This window comes from Lynx rufus, unplaced genomic scaffold, assembly GCF_022079265.1.
Source record: "Lynx rufus isolate CCGP_SWC_20201006 ecotype Redwood Valley unplaced genomic scaffold, mLynRuf1.p SCAF_2, whole genome shotgun sequence".
Classification (NCBI taxonomy): domain Eukaryota; kingdom Metazoa; phylum Chordata; class Mammalia; order Carnivora; family Felidae; genus Lynx; species Lynx rufus.
Genome location: NW_025814834.1, coordinates 117462478 through 117479124, shown reverse-complemented (window position 1 = coordinate 117479124; position 16647 = coordinate 117462478). Strand labels below are relative to the sequence as shown.

General features: G+C 37.8%; 1 protein-coding gene across 4 annotated transcripts in view; it reads left to right on the top strand.

Moving 5' to 3' along the window:
- VPS45 (vacuolar protein sorting 45 homolog) overlaps positions 1-16647 on the top strand; it is a 66068-nt gene that overhangs the window by 14147 nt on the left and 35274 nt on the right. For all 4 annotated transcript variants that reach the window (XM_047083542.1, XM_047083543.1, XM_047083544.1 and 1 more), the window contains exons 11-13: positions 8081-8239; positions 8443-8550; positions 9404-9525. In XM_047083542.1, coding sequence (XP_046939498.1) covers positions 8081-8239; positions 8443-8550; positions 9404-9525 — 389 coding nt within the window. The remainder of the gene's footprint in view (positions 1-8080; positions 8240-8442; positions 8551-9403; positions 9526-16647) is intronic.

Genomic DNA, 16647 nt, shown 5'->3' with positions numbered 1-16647 from the left:
ATCAAGAATGAACAGAATCTGGAGGAGGATTTCATTCAGGGTTAACAGAAAAGCAAAGATGCAGAAGTATGCAAAAAAGTAATAAGCAGTGTGAGAGTGGGTGTGGAAGAGAAATAGGAGATAAAATTGGATTGGTACACAGGAACCAGTTTATGAAGAAGCCTGTAAGAGGAATTTGCACTTGCTGAGATAAGCAAAGACATCCATTGTGGGGCCATTTGTAGAAAGTCGATATGATGAAAGCAGTATTTTAGGAAATTTAATCTAGTAAGGATGCTTTGGAGGTAAAAAAAAAAAAAAAAAAAAACAACTGAAGTTAGGCTGGTAGACTCATAGTGATAGTACTAAAAATGTACAGTAAGGGCAAATCTGAGAGACAATTCAAAGGGACAAAACAACAATTTAGCGACAGATTGGATATAAGGATAACAAGACAGAACTAATCCAATAATTCCAAGGCTCCTGAGAAATGACAATGTGGTATCACTGGCAATAAGTCACTTGGGAATGAGAGTCCTTAGGGAGATGGCCATTTCTAAGGCACTCCCCATAAGAAGTACATTTCCTTATTTATAGGGCCCTGTATTCTATAACTTAGTCTCTCTCTTTCCCGGCTGCAATTCAACTTTATAAAATAAAGCCAGTGTGGTATAATGGAAACAACACAGGCTTTGGAGCCAGACCATCCTGGCTTTTATTCTGTCTCTACATACCAGAGGTTTTTTTTTGAGGAAATTACTTATTTTTCCCAAGCCTCAGGGATAAAGATTTGAAACTTTTAGATTTGTACCAGGATTCAGTGAGATATGCAAAATCCTTCACATATGATAGGTGCTTTGTAAATGTTGTTTCTTCTTCTCTAAGCATGTTTTAAACATATTGTACAACCAGAACAAAGAAATCCATCCACCTGTGGTTGCTTTAGTTATAGCAAAGTCTTTACTGGGATTTATAGTTGTTACTTTTTAGTGTTTATTAAGATTTCCTCTGAAAACACCATCATTTTGAAAATCATAATGATGCTATTTGCTTTATATTTATGAAAACTACTTCCGTCATCACTTTGAATTTTATCCCTTAAATCTTTTCAAAGAACTTTTAGGCTGTCTTTATTATTTTTTAAATTGTATTAAATTCTAATTCTTAAATAGATAATATAAGTACTTGGTTCACCAAAAGGAGTATAGTAAAAACTGAGTCAGTTACCAGCCTCACATACACCCTTACAGTTGTTCTGTGGATGCAAGTCTGCATGAGTGAGTGTATCTCTCTCTTTGTTAAATTCAAATGATATCATACTGTACACATAGTTTTGCATTTTATTTTTTCACTTAGCCACATATCTCGGAGACTCATTCTCTTTTTATTTATTTATTTAAAAAAAAATTTTTTTTAACGTTTATTTATTTTTGAGACAGAGAGAGACAGAGCATGAACGGGGGAGGGTCAGAGAGAGGGAGACACAGAATCCGAAACAGGTTCCAGGCTCTGAGCTGTCAGCACAGAGCCCAATGCGGGGCTCGAACCCACGGACCGCTAGATCATGACCTGAGCCAAAGTCGGCTGCCCAACCGACTGAGCCACCCAGGCTCCCCTCATTCTCTTTTTAATCACTGAACAGTATTCCTTCATAAAGATGTATCACAATCTATTTAACTTGACCAACTTCTTTACTTTAAGCAATACTACTAATAATACTTCACAATTGTTTTGTGGTTCTAATAGAAGTATTCCTATGAAAACTTTTTATTTTTCTCAATAAAATGAATTTTCTTCTCTCATTAAATAAAAACAAAATTTTGTCCTGTAATTAAATTTAAATTTCCTTCTGTTTCTTGGGGCACCTGAGTAGCTCAATTGGTTGAGTGTCCAACTCTTGACTTCAGCTCAGGTCATGATCTTGACTTCATGATCTTGACTTCAGCTAGGGTCATGGGATTGAGCCCAGTGTTGGATTCCATGCTGAGCATGGAGCCTGCTTAACATTCTCTCTCTCTCTCTCTCTCTCTCTCTCTCTCTCTCTCTCTCTCTTTCTCTTTCTTTCTTTCTCTCTCTCTCTCCCCCCTTTCCCCTCTGCCCCTCCCCCCACTCATGCATGCTCTCTCTCAAATTAAAAAAAAAATTAATAAATAAATTTCCTTCTGTTTCTTTATCATTTTATTTTTCTCTTTGAAACAATAGAACCAAACTTAATCACTAGCCAGTTTTAGTATCTTTATTTGTATCTCTCTACCATATGGAAAGCAGTTGGACAGGGTTACTATAATTCCTTGCCTGAAATCTTATTTCTTGTTCACTTTAAGAGATAAAAATAGATACTTTAAAATATGAATTCCATTTGTGGTCCACTTTATATCTTAAAAAGTTATCCTTTGAAGGTTTTCTTGCCCATGTTGTTAGGGTTTTACAGTGAGCAATTGATTTGGACTCCTCCACCATAAAAGATTTCTTTGGCAACATGATTTAAATAGTCTATGAAGGGAGCTTTTGTTTGGTAATGAGTAGATGCCAGGGGCCTGACCCCTAGATGGGTTATAGCATTCCTTGGCTTGACCTTGGACGATAATACATCATGAAGCAATGAATTGAGGTTTTTGAGTAGAATGGGGTTTTCTTTATTGAATAGTAACTATATCATAGTGAAGGAAAAAAGTTCATATATTGCTAAAAATTAATCTATAAATTGCTTCCACTTCTAACCAGTTATCCTACAGGCTAACAAAAATTTGATTTAGAAGAATTTTCACTGGAACCAAACGTAATGTACATCATTGAAACATATCCATAGCCTCAGTAAGGACTCATTTGATTAGTGAGGAAGATTTATTTTCATGCCATGAAGAGAAACATCTTCAGAAAGTAAGCAGTCCTCCAACTCCATGTCTCATATCATAGCTTTCATTTAGAAGGAGGAACTACTCAGGGCACCTGGATGGCTCAATTGGTTGGGCGACCAACTTTGGCTTGGGTCATGATCTTGCAGTTTGTGAGATCAAGACCCACGTCGGGCTCTGTGCTGACAGCTCAGAGCCTGGTACCTACTACGAATTCTATGTCTCCCCCTCTCTCTACCCCTCCCCTGCTTGTGCCCTGTGTCTATCTCTCCATAAGAAATAAACGTTAAAAAAATTAAAAAAAAAAAAAAAAGAAGGAGGAACTATTTTATATCCTTCTTTCCTGACCTTGGGTAAGAGATCTCAAATCATCCTATTACTGGTATAAAGACTCAATAAATGCTTGTTAGAAATATGAAGAGGACAGTTCTGTTTGAAGCAGTATAGAGTAGTGGCTAAGAGCTTAGGACTTTGATGGCTTGGGTTTGAAAATGATAACCACTCTAAGGCTTAGTCTTTTTGTCTGTAAACTGAGGAAAAAATCACAGTGCTTACTTTAAAGATTTTTCTGAGGGTTCAGTGAGCTAGTACATATAAAGCACTTAATATTGTACTTGGTACTTACAACATTTAGTAAGTAGTAACTGTCATGATTATCAGTATTATTATCTGATGACACATTCTATTTTCTTTGTGGTATCCAGGACATGTTTTCTAGTCTACTCATCACCTCAGATCTCTCCCTGATTGCAGAAGGGTTTTTCTGCTTCTCATTAAAATCATAAGAAAATTGTTTGGGACACCTTGAGGTGACAATTTTACTTTCACCAATTAAGAATAAAATGATCTTTTTCTGTATAAACCAACATTTAACTAGTGTTTCAGAAACAGTGTGGAACAGCAAAAGCTAATTTTTATATTGACTAGATATTAAGAAAAAGAATACTGACTCAGATGTATTACCAATCACTGGAATTGGGTCCTGCCTACTTTCTATCATTTTTCCTGGATAAGTTCTTTATAGTCCCACAACACTGTTCTCTCAAACAGATTAGACTCATTTTTTTTTTTTTTTATCATATCAGCTTGTTGAAGGCTTCTGCCAATTTCATCTTGCCATTCTAATCTGCTGGCTTATAATGGTATTCATTGACAATTTTACTACAGTTTTGTAGTTTTATAGTTACTTGAGTATCTCAGATTTGCTGAAAAGTATAGAAATTGAGTAGATTTAAGATGAAAAAAGAGATAACAAGGTAGAGTTCTTACTCTTTCGGTTAAATTGAAGCAGAAATTAAGGACTATTTTTAGTTGTTGACTTCATCTGTGATTTGTACAGTGGTTTAACATGTAGCTATGTCATTATAAAAAACTTTTCTTGTTGTGTTATGTCATCCTAGTTTTGGTGGAAGAAAATGGAAAAGTAGCCCCAAACAATGGGAAGGATCTTTAAATATCAGAAAAGAAGAATTGTTTTTTAATTGATTTTTTTTGAGTGAACATTAGCTACTTTTTGAAACTTGACCTTCAGAGATAGTGCTTTTGCTTTTCTTTTCCTATTCCTTCATTAAACCTGTATGAATGTTAGAATTCAGTGAATTTTATGTTTGAATCCTGTCTTCTTAAGGGGACAATAGTTTTCTGTTTCTCTCGTTACTCAGCCATTGTTATTATGTGATGTATACTTTTCTCTCTTGAAAGTCTCAAGACTTATGGAAAATTTAATAAGAAAAGAGAAACCAGAAGTTCATTATGTAATTCACTTGTATTTCCAGCATATAAATACCACCATGTAGCAGATAACCTTCTATGTAATTAGAAGTCTCTCAGAATGTTTTCTCCTCTTCTCTGGTTAGTACCCTGGAATCTCAGTATAGTGTATGCCACTGTCAGTCAAGTTGATGAGTCAAGTAGCCATGAGTGAAATAGTTCAAAATTAAGTCAAAGGGTAACCTGGGATCCAGGCAGACAAAAAGGCCCTGCTTCTTCAAGGACTTACACAGCTGAAAGGGAGGAAAGAGCTTGTACCTACAGGTTTCTTCTCATGAGGAAATAGATAAGTCTAGCTGGAACACTGACCTGAGTCATGGGTTGCATCCTAAGGGCTCAAAAGTAAACAAAGTAGTCTACTCAAGTCATCCTGCATCGGATTCTGGTCCATGTCCTCAAGGGAGAACTAAGAGTCAAGCCAGGAACTCTAAATACCAGCACCAGATCTCAGGGAAGAGAAGTGGATTCTTTAATGGGAAAGAGCCAGGAGTCAGGATGCAAGTGAAAGTAATTAGAAAGGGAGCAAGTGGGAAGGGTATAGGCTGATTGCTGCAGTCTCTGTCCCGTACCAGTTCTGTGGTTTTATAGTTACTTGAGTGTCTCAGATTTGCTGAAGGGTATATAAATTAAGAAGATTTAAGATAAAAAGACAGTGACTGCAAGGGCACAGAGTGAAACATTGGCCTATGAGAAAAGTGACAACAGAGATCGCAGATGGATGTTTTAAGCTTATGCTAAGTTGATTGAGATACATATGAAATTGGCTATTCTTACTTGATGGTAATTTGTACTCTGAAATGTCTTCGTAGTATGGTAGAAACTAGTGGCAAATTTGAACAGATATTCTAAGTAGTCTGTATTCTGTGACAGCTCTGGAAAGGGTACCACAAAAGAAAAAAAAAAAAACAAGGAAATTCTTATGGCTGCAGGGTTTAAGTCTACAGAAGAGAAATTTCTTCCCTTTTGATCCCTTGAAGATGAGGCTAGTGAAATCTTCACACAGAAAAGCAACAATAGGTATCCTCCCCAGAGAACATTCTACTTGGGAGACACCTGGGAGATCCCCCGTGTCATCACAGTCCCTCTTTGGTGTGAACAGAAGAGTTCTTAAACATTAGACCTGGTTGTTGTGAAGTATTAAAAAGATAAGGTATGTGAAAGCATCTCATAAGTTGTAAAGTTCCATTTGGATGTTGCTATGTCCTCAGAACCCAGTGCCCATCAAGGCTTTTGCCAGATTTTCAACCCAACCCATTTCTTTCTCTGATTTCCTTATTCCCATTAAGAGCATCTCCTCTTTTAGTCTCTCAGACTAATTCCAACACTTACTGATTGTTTAAGGCCTTTGGCAAATGTCACCTCCTTCATGAAGTCTTTCTTGATTTCTCAGCAAGCAGATGTACTTTTCGTCACTTTGTGTCCCCTTCCCCCCCCCCCCCATTGCGCTGATTCTCAGTTTCTGTTTCTTGTTTTGCTTTTTATATCTGTTTCTGTATTATAACAGAAAAACCTCCCACTGTGCAAAATCATGTACTAAAAATAAACCAGTTGGGGCACCTGAGCGGCTCAGTCAGTTAAGTGTCCAACACTTGATTTTGGTTCAGATCATGATCTCACAGTTCATGGGATCAAGCCCCACATCAGGCTCTGCACTGCCAGCACAGAACCTGCTTCGGATTCCCTCTCTCCTCTCACTCTGTCCCTCCCCTACTCACACTTTCTCTCTCTCTCTCTCTCTCTCAAAAATAAACTTAAAAAAATAAAAATAACCAAGTGTTCTGGGAAAATAGGGTTATAAGCAGGTCACTTAAAATCTGCATAACTAAAAAAATCTATATAACTTTGTAATCAAAGCCCTAATAAAAACAATAACAATCCTAATAAAAATATTAGCACGATTAAATCTCCACAGGCATTTGCACCTATAAATACACTCAGCCCATCCTTTGTAGCTTTCCTTATTCCTGGGGTTCATGATTTAGTCTTCACGATGTAAGGTTACAAAAACTTTTGTTTCTCATACAAACTAGTTGAACCAAAATTAAAAATATAATATGAGGATATCTGTCAGTTTGGGGCTGTTGTTTTGTTTGCTTTTTAACTCAGAGAAATATCTTTGCATCCTTTTCATTTGCGCTTGCCCTTTCCCCAGATAGCTTAATACAGTGGAATGTACAGCAGTCTTAAAGCTACAAACCAGCTACTTCTTGCAGAAAACACTTGTGTAGGATTTACATCCTTTTCTTAACATAGTGTCTTTAAAGAGGAAACTTGTCCCTATTCCTTTCTTAATATTAAAACACTCAAAAAACTACCCATAAAGCAATATGCCTTCTGTGTTAAACTGACACTATTCCCATATTTTAATGATCTCATAGAGTTAAGGTGCATTTCAAGAAAATGCTCCGTAGCAGAATAGGCTATAAGTGTTTCATTCCCCTCCACCTCCTTGTCTGAACTCACTGAGGACAGAAACTGGGTCTAGCTCATCTCTGTATCCCCTCCAGTGCCTGGCATAGTGCCTTATGCTTAGAGGGAGATCACAAAGTATTTATCGGCCTGGATTAACTTATTCTGCTGCATAATAAATATAAATAGATACTATAGGGAAGTCCCTTAATGTGAGCATCAGCAAAACCTAAATGACTTTGTTGAGCTCCCTTTGCTGTCAGTACCTGCCCTCTTAAAATCCTAAGTGTTCCGTTTAAAGATCCCGTGCTCGGGGCGCCCGGGTGGCGCAGTCGGTTAAGCGTCCGACTTCAGCCAGGTCACGATCTCGCGGTCCGTGAGTTCGAGCCCCGCGTCAGGCTCTGGGCTGATGGCTCAGAGCCTGGAGCCTGTTTCCGATTCTGTGTCTCCCTCTCTCTCTGCCCCTCCCCCGTTCATGCTCTGTCTCTCTCTGTCCCAAAAATAAATAAACGTTGAAAAAAAAAATTAAAAAAAAAAAAAAGATCCCGTGCTCTACATACTTGTATATCTGAAAGCCATATTGAGACATAGCGTTCATCTGATGCTTCTTGGAGATTAAGCCCAGTCCCCCTACTCATCTTCATGTCACTGGTCAATCACTAACACTAGGCCATACTTGTTCAAGTCACCGGGTCAGTTCCTTTGTGAGCTGTATTGACTGAAATGGTACAAGTAATGTGTGTTCCTTGTTTCAGCAAGGAAACCGCAACCCTTCCTACCTGAGACCACAGATCAACTCATCAAAGGAAAGAAAGGAAGAACCATCCATTGTTCAATTCGCTATTGTCCTAAAGCAATTACAGTGGGAATTTTTTTCTTATTTGCTTCATATCTTAGGCAAAGGCATTTAATTTTCTGTAGTTGAAACAATGGCTGAACCTAGACCTGTACATTGCCATAGTGGTAATCTTAGTCATAAACTCAGATGCCATTCAATAGTTATTAGATCTAAGATATTACACCTGACTCAAGTGAAGGGGAGATAAATGTCAGCTCTCTTTTTTCAGAATGTAAAGAGGCTCCTGCAGAACCCCAAAGTGACAGAGTTTGACGCTGCCCGCCTGGTGATGCTTTATGCTCTACATTATGAGCGACACAGCAGCAACAGCCTGCCAGGACTAATGATGGACCTCAGGAATAAAGGTGTTTCTGAAAAGTATCGAAAGGTAACCAAATCTGTATGTTAATCCCACCAAATAGGTAATAACATTCTTAGCTCTGACAGAGGAGAATTATACTGTTTTACTTAACAAAAATGTATAATTCTGTCCTCTCATGTCCTCATTTCCTTAATAAAGATATTTTCTTATGAAATGGGTCTCCTCATCCCCAAGCAGTAAGAGATAGTTTCTCTTTTTTCTCCTTATAGCTTGTGTCTGCAATAGTTGAATATGGCGGTAAACGGGTTAGAGGAAGTGACCTCTTCAGCCCCAAAGACGCTGTGGCTATTACCAAACAGTTCCTCAAAGGATTGAAGGTATGGCATGTCCTCTGGGCTTTCCTAAAGGAGAAACCGTTGAAGCCCCTACAGCTGAGAGCGAATAAATACAATCTTCAAAGCAACTTCAGGATTGTTGCTGACTTAGTACTGTGTCAATTTAATGAAATTAAAGCAGACATCCTCCTGAAAGCCTTTTCTTCAAATACTTTCTATATTGGAGCAGCATCAGCATTGGACCAAACAGCCAAATAGGGAATAACGAAATATTTCTAGGAAATACCCAAGAGTAAAAAGACAGACAGTTCTGTTAGTCATGGCCATTTTACTCCATTTGTTTATAATTCAAGGTTTGTTTGGTATCTTTTCTTTGAACGAAGTTAAAGATAAAGGAAACAATTGTAGATCTTTTAAAAATACTAAACCATTTTCTTAAGATGGTAACAAATTAGTTTTTTTTTTTTTTTTTTTTTTGGTAACAAATTAGTTTTAATCTGCAAGCCTTTCTTAGGTTTCCTGAAATGTTTCCGTTTTCCTGAGTGTTTCTAGAAAGGAAAATGTGTTTTCCTTTTATTTGCTCTACCTGTCATATAACATTTTCACAAAAGGATGAGAATCACTGAAGAGATGATAAAGGATTTAAGCCATTCCATTTTTTAAATTCTTCTTTAATAGCTAGGTTTAAATTACAGTATTTTTATGAGATTGGAACATTTCTGATTGATGAAAAGAAATTTTTTAATGATTTAACCATAGCATTCTTCTAAAATTCCTATTTGAATCTATCCCATGAAAAACCTATTGAATGCATGTCCTTTTCTGATGAGTATTATTAACTCTTATATTACACATTTCCCAAAAATGATATAAGAACCATCTTTCCCTGTCTTAGGGAGTAGAAAATGTGTATACTCAACATCAACCTTTCCTACATGAGACCCTGGACCATCTCATCAAAGGAAAGCTTAAGGAAAACCTGTACCCTTATCTAGGCCCCAACACACTCAGAGACAGGTAAGACAACCAAGATATTCATAATAAAGACCATAAACACTAAGAAAATAGGAAATGTAGAGTGATGTAAGAGACTACAATTAAGATTATATTGTGCCACTCCTCCTCCCTTGTTGTTTCAGTTCTGAGATTCATTTTGGTTTTATGTGTGTCCAAGTTAGCTATAAATTCACTTGCTAGGCCTGAAACATTATTTCTTTCGGAACAAAGAAACAGGTGTTTTAGAGTACCCCAAATACTTGTATTCTGTCCTTTCATATCAGATGACTTCACTTATGCCATTTAAGGTTCAGTTCCATGGCATTTCACATTTGGACTTTCAAACATTAAAGCCAAAAATAGATTTGTGACTTGATTGCCATCCAGAGCAGGTTGTTACTATTTTGGGGGAGGACTGGACTTTGCCACATGTGGCCAGCATACAAACAGATCTAATTAGCAAAGGCCATTTGTTACATAGAAGAAAAGGATGGCTTGCTTTGGGGGTATTAACTGAAGGAAGCAGTTTTAATCCAGTGGTTTGTTAGTTTTAATAAAAACAAAACTCCAGAACAACTTACTTAGACCAACCTGAAATTTGAAATATACACAAAGTCTACGTTGTTAGAAATTATATTCTTGTATATTTTTTCTATTGGAACTTCATGTTATAAAGAGCCTGATATATGTAATGGAACCCTATTGGATAGATTGATGTGAGAATTGTTACTATTGATAGAATTCTTCTGTTATTTTAGCTAATCATAATCTAAGAGTCTTGGAAGAATAGTGTTTTATAAATACAATAAACTTCTGAAAGGAGAAGAATGTTTTTAGGTACATAGATAACTCTTTTATATGATAAAATGTATTCTTTTTCCATTTTGTTCCTTTAAAATAAAAACTGTAATTTGGTAACAACAGAAAAAAAATCTTTTTAAAAAAATCCAAGGTTGAGAGGCAGAATATCTGGGCCTAAATTCAAACAGTACATTCATTCAGATAAAGTGTTTAAGGACCTTGACATCAAGATGTAGAACTGTCAGCTAAGTGGAAAGAATGAAAACCAGCCTAAAGCTATTCACCTATCTTAGAGGCTTTCTGAAAAACAGTATAACTCTGGTGCCTGGGTGGCTCAGTTGGTTAAGCATCTGACCCTAGACTTCGGCTTGGGCCATGATTTCGTGGTTCCTGGGATCGAGCCCTTTGTTGGGCTCTATGCTGACAGTGCAGAGCCTGCTTGAGATTCTGTCTGCCCCTCCCTCCCATGCATGCATGCTCGCTCTTGCTCTGTCTCTTTCTCAAAATAAATAAACATTTTTTATATAAAATTAAATTAAAAATAGAATTTAAGATTCTCACTCTCCCTCTCCCTTCCCCCACTCATGTGCACTCTCACTCAAAAAAGAAAAACAGTATAACTCTATTAAATAGCTTTCTAATTAATATGATAAAAGTAAAAATACTACTTTTTTAATGAATTTCATATAAGAATTATCAAACAGGAGCGCCTGGGTGCTCAGTCAGTAAGGCCTCTGACCTCGGCTCAGGCCATGATCTCATGGTTCATGAGTCTGAGCCCTGCATCGGTCTCTGTGCTGACAGCTCAGAGCCTGGAGCTTGCTTCAGATTCTCTGTCTCCCTCTCTCTCTGCCCCTCCCCTGCTCAGGCTCTGTCTCTCTCTCTTTCTCTCAAAAGTAAATAAATGTTTTAAAAAATTAAAAAAGAAAAAGAATTATCAAACAAGCAATTAGCTACTTATTGTTAAAGGGACACCATATACCACCAGAACAGTATATAGTGTATGATTAGTTCATAACAGCAAACCTTTCTAATTTGGGTGATTCACTTCCAAACAAAGCTCAGAATGATGTTCTGCCAACAAAATGCACATTTTTGAGTTGTCAGCCTCTGTTAGCATTTGTCACTATTACCTAAATACAAATACAGTTAATAATTCAATTGCTTCATCCTTTTATGTAACAAATATTTATTGAGTGCCTTCAATATGTCAAAAACTGTTGTAAATGCTGGGGAAATAGAAGTGACAGGAAAGACAAGTTACCTGCCCTTAAGGAACTTACATGCCAGAGACAGTAAACAAATAAAGAATATAATTTGAATGAGACAACTGCTATGGAAATGAATAGGGTAATAAACTACAAAGTAACTTTGTAGAGGTGAGGAGGGCTGCTTTAGATGGAGAGAACCTCTCTGAGGCAATGATATTTAAGATTAACTTTGAATTATAAGACAGAGCTAATCACAAAATGATTAGGAGAAAAAGCATCCCAAGCAGAGGGAATGTCAGAGCAAAGGCCTCGAAGAGAGAACTTGGCAAGTTGATGGAACAGAATGAAGCCCAGTATGGTTGGAGCAAAGCGAGGAAGGGGGAAAAAAGTGGAAAAAATAAATGGGGACTACATGACATAGGGTCTTATAGGCCCTGGTTAAGAGGGGTTTTAAATTTTAAGTGTCATAGGGAACTGTTGAAGAGCTTAGCATGTAAGTGACATGAACTGAATTACTTATTAAAGATCACCTTGTATGAGAATGGATTTTTTTTTTTTTTTTGAGAACAGATTTTTGAAGGCAAAAATAGAAGCAGGGAGACTACTTAGGAGGCAGTTTTAATAGTCCATGTAAGGAGTGAAAGAGGTTTGGATAGGAGGCTGGGAGAGAGACTCAATGGACTTACTTAATGGAGTAGATTGATGGGACAAGGTAAAAGAGAAGTCAAGAATAACTCTCAGGTTTTGGGGGGAATCAAGTTAAGTTGCAGATGCCAATTAGATAACCAAGATGAAATGTTAGATACCAAATTAGGAGTCAACAGGGTTTTGGTAATATTTAAAGCTACAGGATATAATATATATAAGATCACTTAGGGAGAGAACATAGAAAGAGAAAAGAAGAGAGTCCAGGACTGAGCATTGAGTGGAAGACGTGGAGCCAGAAATAGACACTGAGGAGGAGACAGAAAGGTAGAAGGAAAACCAGGAGAGCATGGTGTCATAAAGACCAAAAAGTAAGTGGTAACCCAAGTCTAGTCTTCTGAAGAGGTAAAGCTGAAAACAGTGAAGAATCCATCAGATTTGGCAACATGAAGAAAGTCTTTGGGGACCTATTCCCCAGTTTCAGTGAGCTTGGAAACCTAATTAGGGTTACGGGATATAAGGTAAAATAGAGATAACAAATGTATATAACACTTTTAAAAATTTTTTTCATGAAGGTGTCAGAGAAATATAGATGGTAGCTAGGAGAGAGTGTGGGCTCAAGGGTAAGAGAGCTAGAGCATTCCTAATGAGATTAGAATCTGATAAGAATTATTCTAAAGAGGCACGCCTGGGTGGCTCAGTCAGTGAAGCTGCCGACTTTGGTTCAGGTCATGATCTCATGGTCCGTGAGTTTGAGCCCCGCGTCAGGCTCTGTGCTGACAGCTCAGAGCCTGGAGATGCTTCGGATTCTTTGTGTCTCCCTCTCTCTCTGCCCCTTCCCTGCTCGCACTCCGTCTCTCTCTCTGTCGAAAATAAATAAACATTAAAAAAAAAAAAAGAATTATCCTAAGCAAAGTAGAAAATACAGAAGAGAAAGAGGAAGAGCTGAAATGAAGCCTATAGGGAATCCAGAGCATAAGCAGAGGAGCCTTTGGAAGCAGAGGTACTTTTTTTCTTCTAAGCAGTTTTGATGGTGAGAATATGGGGCCAGCTTATCTGATTGGTTGTATTTTCTCAGGAAAACATGTCAGGTGATCAGCTGAGGTAGTGGGTAAAAAGAAAATACTGTGAAACTCAACTTGCAGGATAGGAATAAAATTTACTAGGGAAATGTAAGTAGGACTTCTAGCCAAATTGAGTGCCCATTAGAGTTTTGTGGTCATTAATTTAAAATAGAGTCCATGAGGGGTGCCTGGGTGGCTCAGTGAGTTAAGCATCCAACTTCGGCTCAGGTCATGATCTCACGGTTTGTGAGTTTGAGCCCCGCGTCCGGCTCTGTGCTGACAGCTCAGAGCCTGGAGCCTGCTTCGGATTCTGTGTGTGTCTCTCTCTCTGCCCCTCCCCCTGCCCTGCTCATGCTCTGTCTCTCCCAAAAATAAATAAGCATTAAAAAAAAATTTTTTTTAATAAAATAAAATAGAGCCCATGAGCCCAGTGGTTTTCTCCAGCAACTTTTGGCTATACTAGATTAAATGAGGATAAGGCTACCCAGAAACATGGCCAACTAATCTTTGACAAAGCAGGAAGGAATATCTAGTGGAATAAAGACAGTCTCTTCAGCAAGCGGTGCTGGGAAAACTGGACAGCAACATGCAGAAGAATGAACCTAGACCACTTTCTTACACCATACACAAAAATAAATTCAAAATGGATGAAAGACCTAAGTGTAAGACAGGAAGCCATCAAAATCCTTGAGGAGAAAACAGGCAAAAACCTCTTTGATCTTGGCAGCAGCAACTTCTTACTCAACACATCTCCAGAGGAAAGGGAAACAAAAGCAAAAATGAACTATTGGAACCTCATCAAAATAAAAAGCTTCTGAACAGCAATGGAACAATCAGCAAAACTAAAAGGCAACTTACAGAATGGGAGAAGATATTTGCAAATGACATATTGGATAAAGGGTTAATATCCAAAATCTATAAAGAACTTCTCAAACTCAACACCCAAAAACCAAATAATCCAATGAAGAAATGGGTAAAAGACATGAATAGGAAAAAAAAAAAAAAAAAGACATGAATAGACACTTCTCCAAAGAAGACCATGAAAAAATGCTCAACATCAGTCATCATCAGGGAAATACAAATCAAAACCACAATGACATACCACCTCACACGTGTCAGAATGGCTAATGTTAACAACTCAGGCAACAACAGATGTTGGTGAGGATGCAGAGAAAGAGGATCTCTTTTGCATTGCTAGTAGAAATGTAAGCTGGTGCAGCCACTCTAGAAAACAGTATGGAGATTCCTCAAAAAACTAAAAATAGAACCACCCTATGACCCAGCAATTGCACTATAGGTATTTATCCAAGGGATACAGGTGTGCTGTTTCAAAGGGACACATGCACCCCCATGTTTATAGCAGCACTATCAACAATAGCCAAAGTATGGAAAGAGCCCAAATGTCCATCGATGGATGCATGGATAAAGAAGATGTGATACACACACACACACACACACACACACACACACACAATGGAGTATTACTCGGCAATCAAAAAGAATGAAATCTTGCCATTTGCAACTACGTGGATGGAACTAGAGGGTATTATGCTAAGCGAAATTAGTCAGAGAAAGACAAATATCATATGACTTCACTCATATGAGGACTTTAAGACACAACAGATGAACATAAGGGAAGGGAAGCAAAAACAGTATAAAAACAGGGAGGGGGACAAAACAGAAGAGACTCATAAATATGGAGAACAAACAGAGGGTTACTGGAGGGGTTGTGGGAGGGGGAATGGGCTAAATGGGTAGGGGGCATTAGGGAATCTACTCCTGAAATCATTGTTGCACTATATGCTAACTAATTTGGATGTAAATTTAAAAAATAAAGTTTAAATAAATAAATGAGGATAAGGGTGATAGCTGGGCCCAACCAGGATTTGGGGAACTGAAAACAGAAGGAGGTTATTGGATGGTGAATAAAGTATTGTTGAGTGGATTGGAGGTCTTGATGACATCAAAGAATTATTATAGTTGAAGTATTAGTATAAGTGAATTAGAAGTTAAGGAGGTAATTATTGGAGAAACAGATCTCGGATTCAAGATTTCACAGTGCACATACTTGTAGTGAAAAAGTTTGTGTTATAATCATAGATGTTGGATCACTTCTCGGCCTTTTGATTAAGATCAAGTGTATAATCATGGATGTTGGTAATGTGGGATGGAAGAACAGATCATCCTGGATGAGGAGACCAGGATAGAAGATGAGTAATCCACATTGATGTGAAAGTCACTGAAAATCCTGAAAGGAACAACAGTGAAAAGGAGGACAATAAATGAGAGCTAAAGTCTTTAGGGAATAAGACAGTGACCAAGAAAAGAGGTCAGCAGAAAACACTGCAACTGTATCATGAGCCTCTAGGTCAATGGAAACATTGAAGAAGGCAGGGAAGTTGGTTACACAACAACAGAGGAGGGCGCAGAAGATCCCTATGTCACTTTCTGGCCCCACTTAACAGAAGGAAGACTACAGAGGCCTTAAAAAGACCTACTGAAGGGGCGCCTGAGTGGCTTAGTCGGCTAAGCATCCGACTCGGCTCAGGTCATGATCTCACGGTTTGTGAGTTCGAGCCCCGCGTCAGGCTCTGGGCTGACAGCTCAGAGCCTGGAGCCTACTTCAGATTCTGTGTTTCCCTCTGTCTGCCCCTCCACTGATTGCACTCTGTCTCTTGCATTGTCTCAAAAACAAATTAAAAAAAAAAAAAAAGACCTACTGAACAATTCCATGTAGATATATTGTGCAAGTACACAAACACCTATAAACAAGGATAGTTACCAAAACATTATTTGTAATAATTTAAGGAAAAAAAAAAAACAAAAAACAAGGGGCGCCTGGATGGCTCAAGTCAGTTAAGTGTTGGAATTTAGCTCAGGTGTTGATCTCACAGTTCTTGAGTTCGAGCCCGCATCAGGCTCTCTGCTGTCAGCACAGAGCCCGCTTCTGATCTTCTGTCCCCCTCTCTCTCTGCCCCTCTCCTACTCACTTGCTCTCTCTCAAAAATAATAAACATTTAAAAAAGGAAAAACAGAAACAAGCTAAATATCCATCAGTAGAGGACTTGTTACCTAAATTGTAGTACAGTGCTATGTGTTCTTAAAAAATGGTGTAACTCTTCTTGGGGTAATACAAAAACTTTCTAAGATACATTGGATAGAAAAACAAGATGCTATAATATCCCTTTTGTGTAAAAAAACATATCTAAGCATAAATGTGATTATATACGTATGTGTATATAAACAAGTCTGCTTGGCTACAGGCATGCATAATATGTATGTAATATATATGCTTATGTATATAGTAAATATTTCTTGAAGAATTAACAAGAAAATGTTAATAGTGGTTACCTCTGGATGTTGAGACAGTAGTTAGATGTATACATACCTATCTTTCCCATTAGATATTGCATTAGGTATCA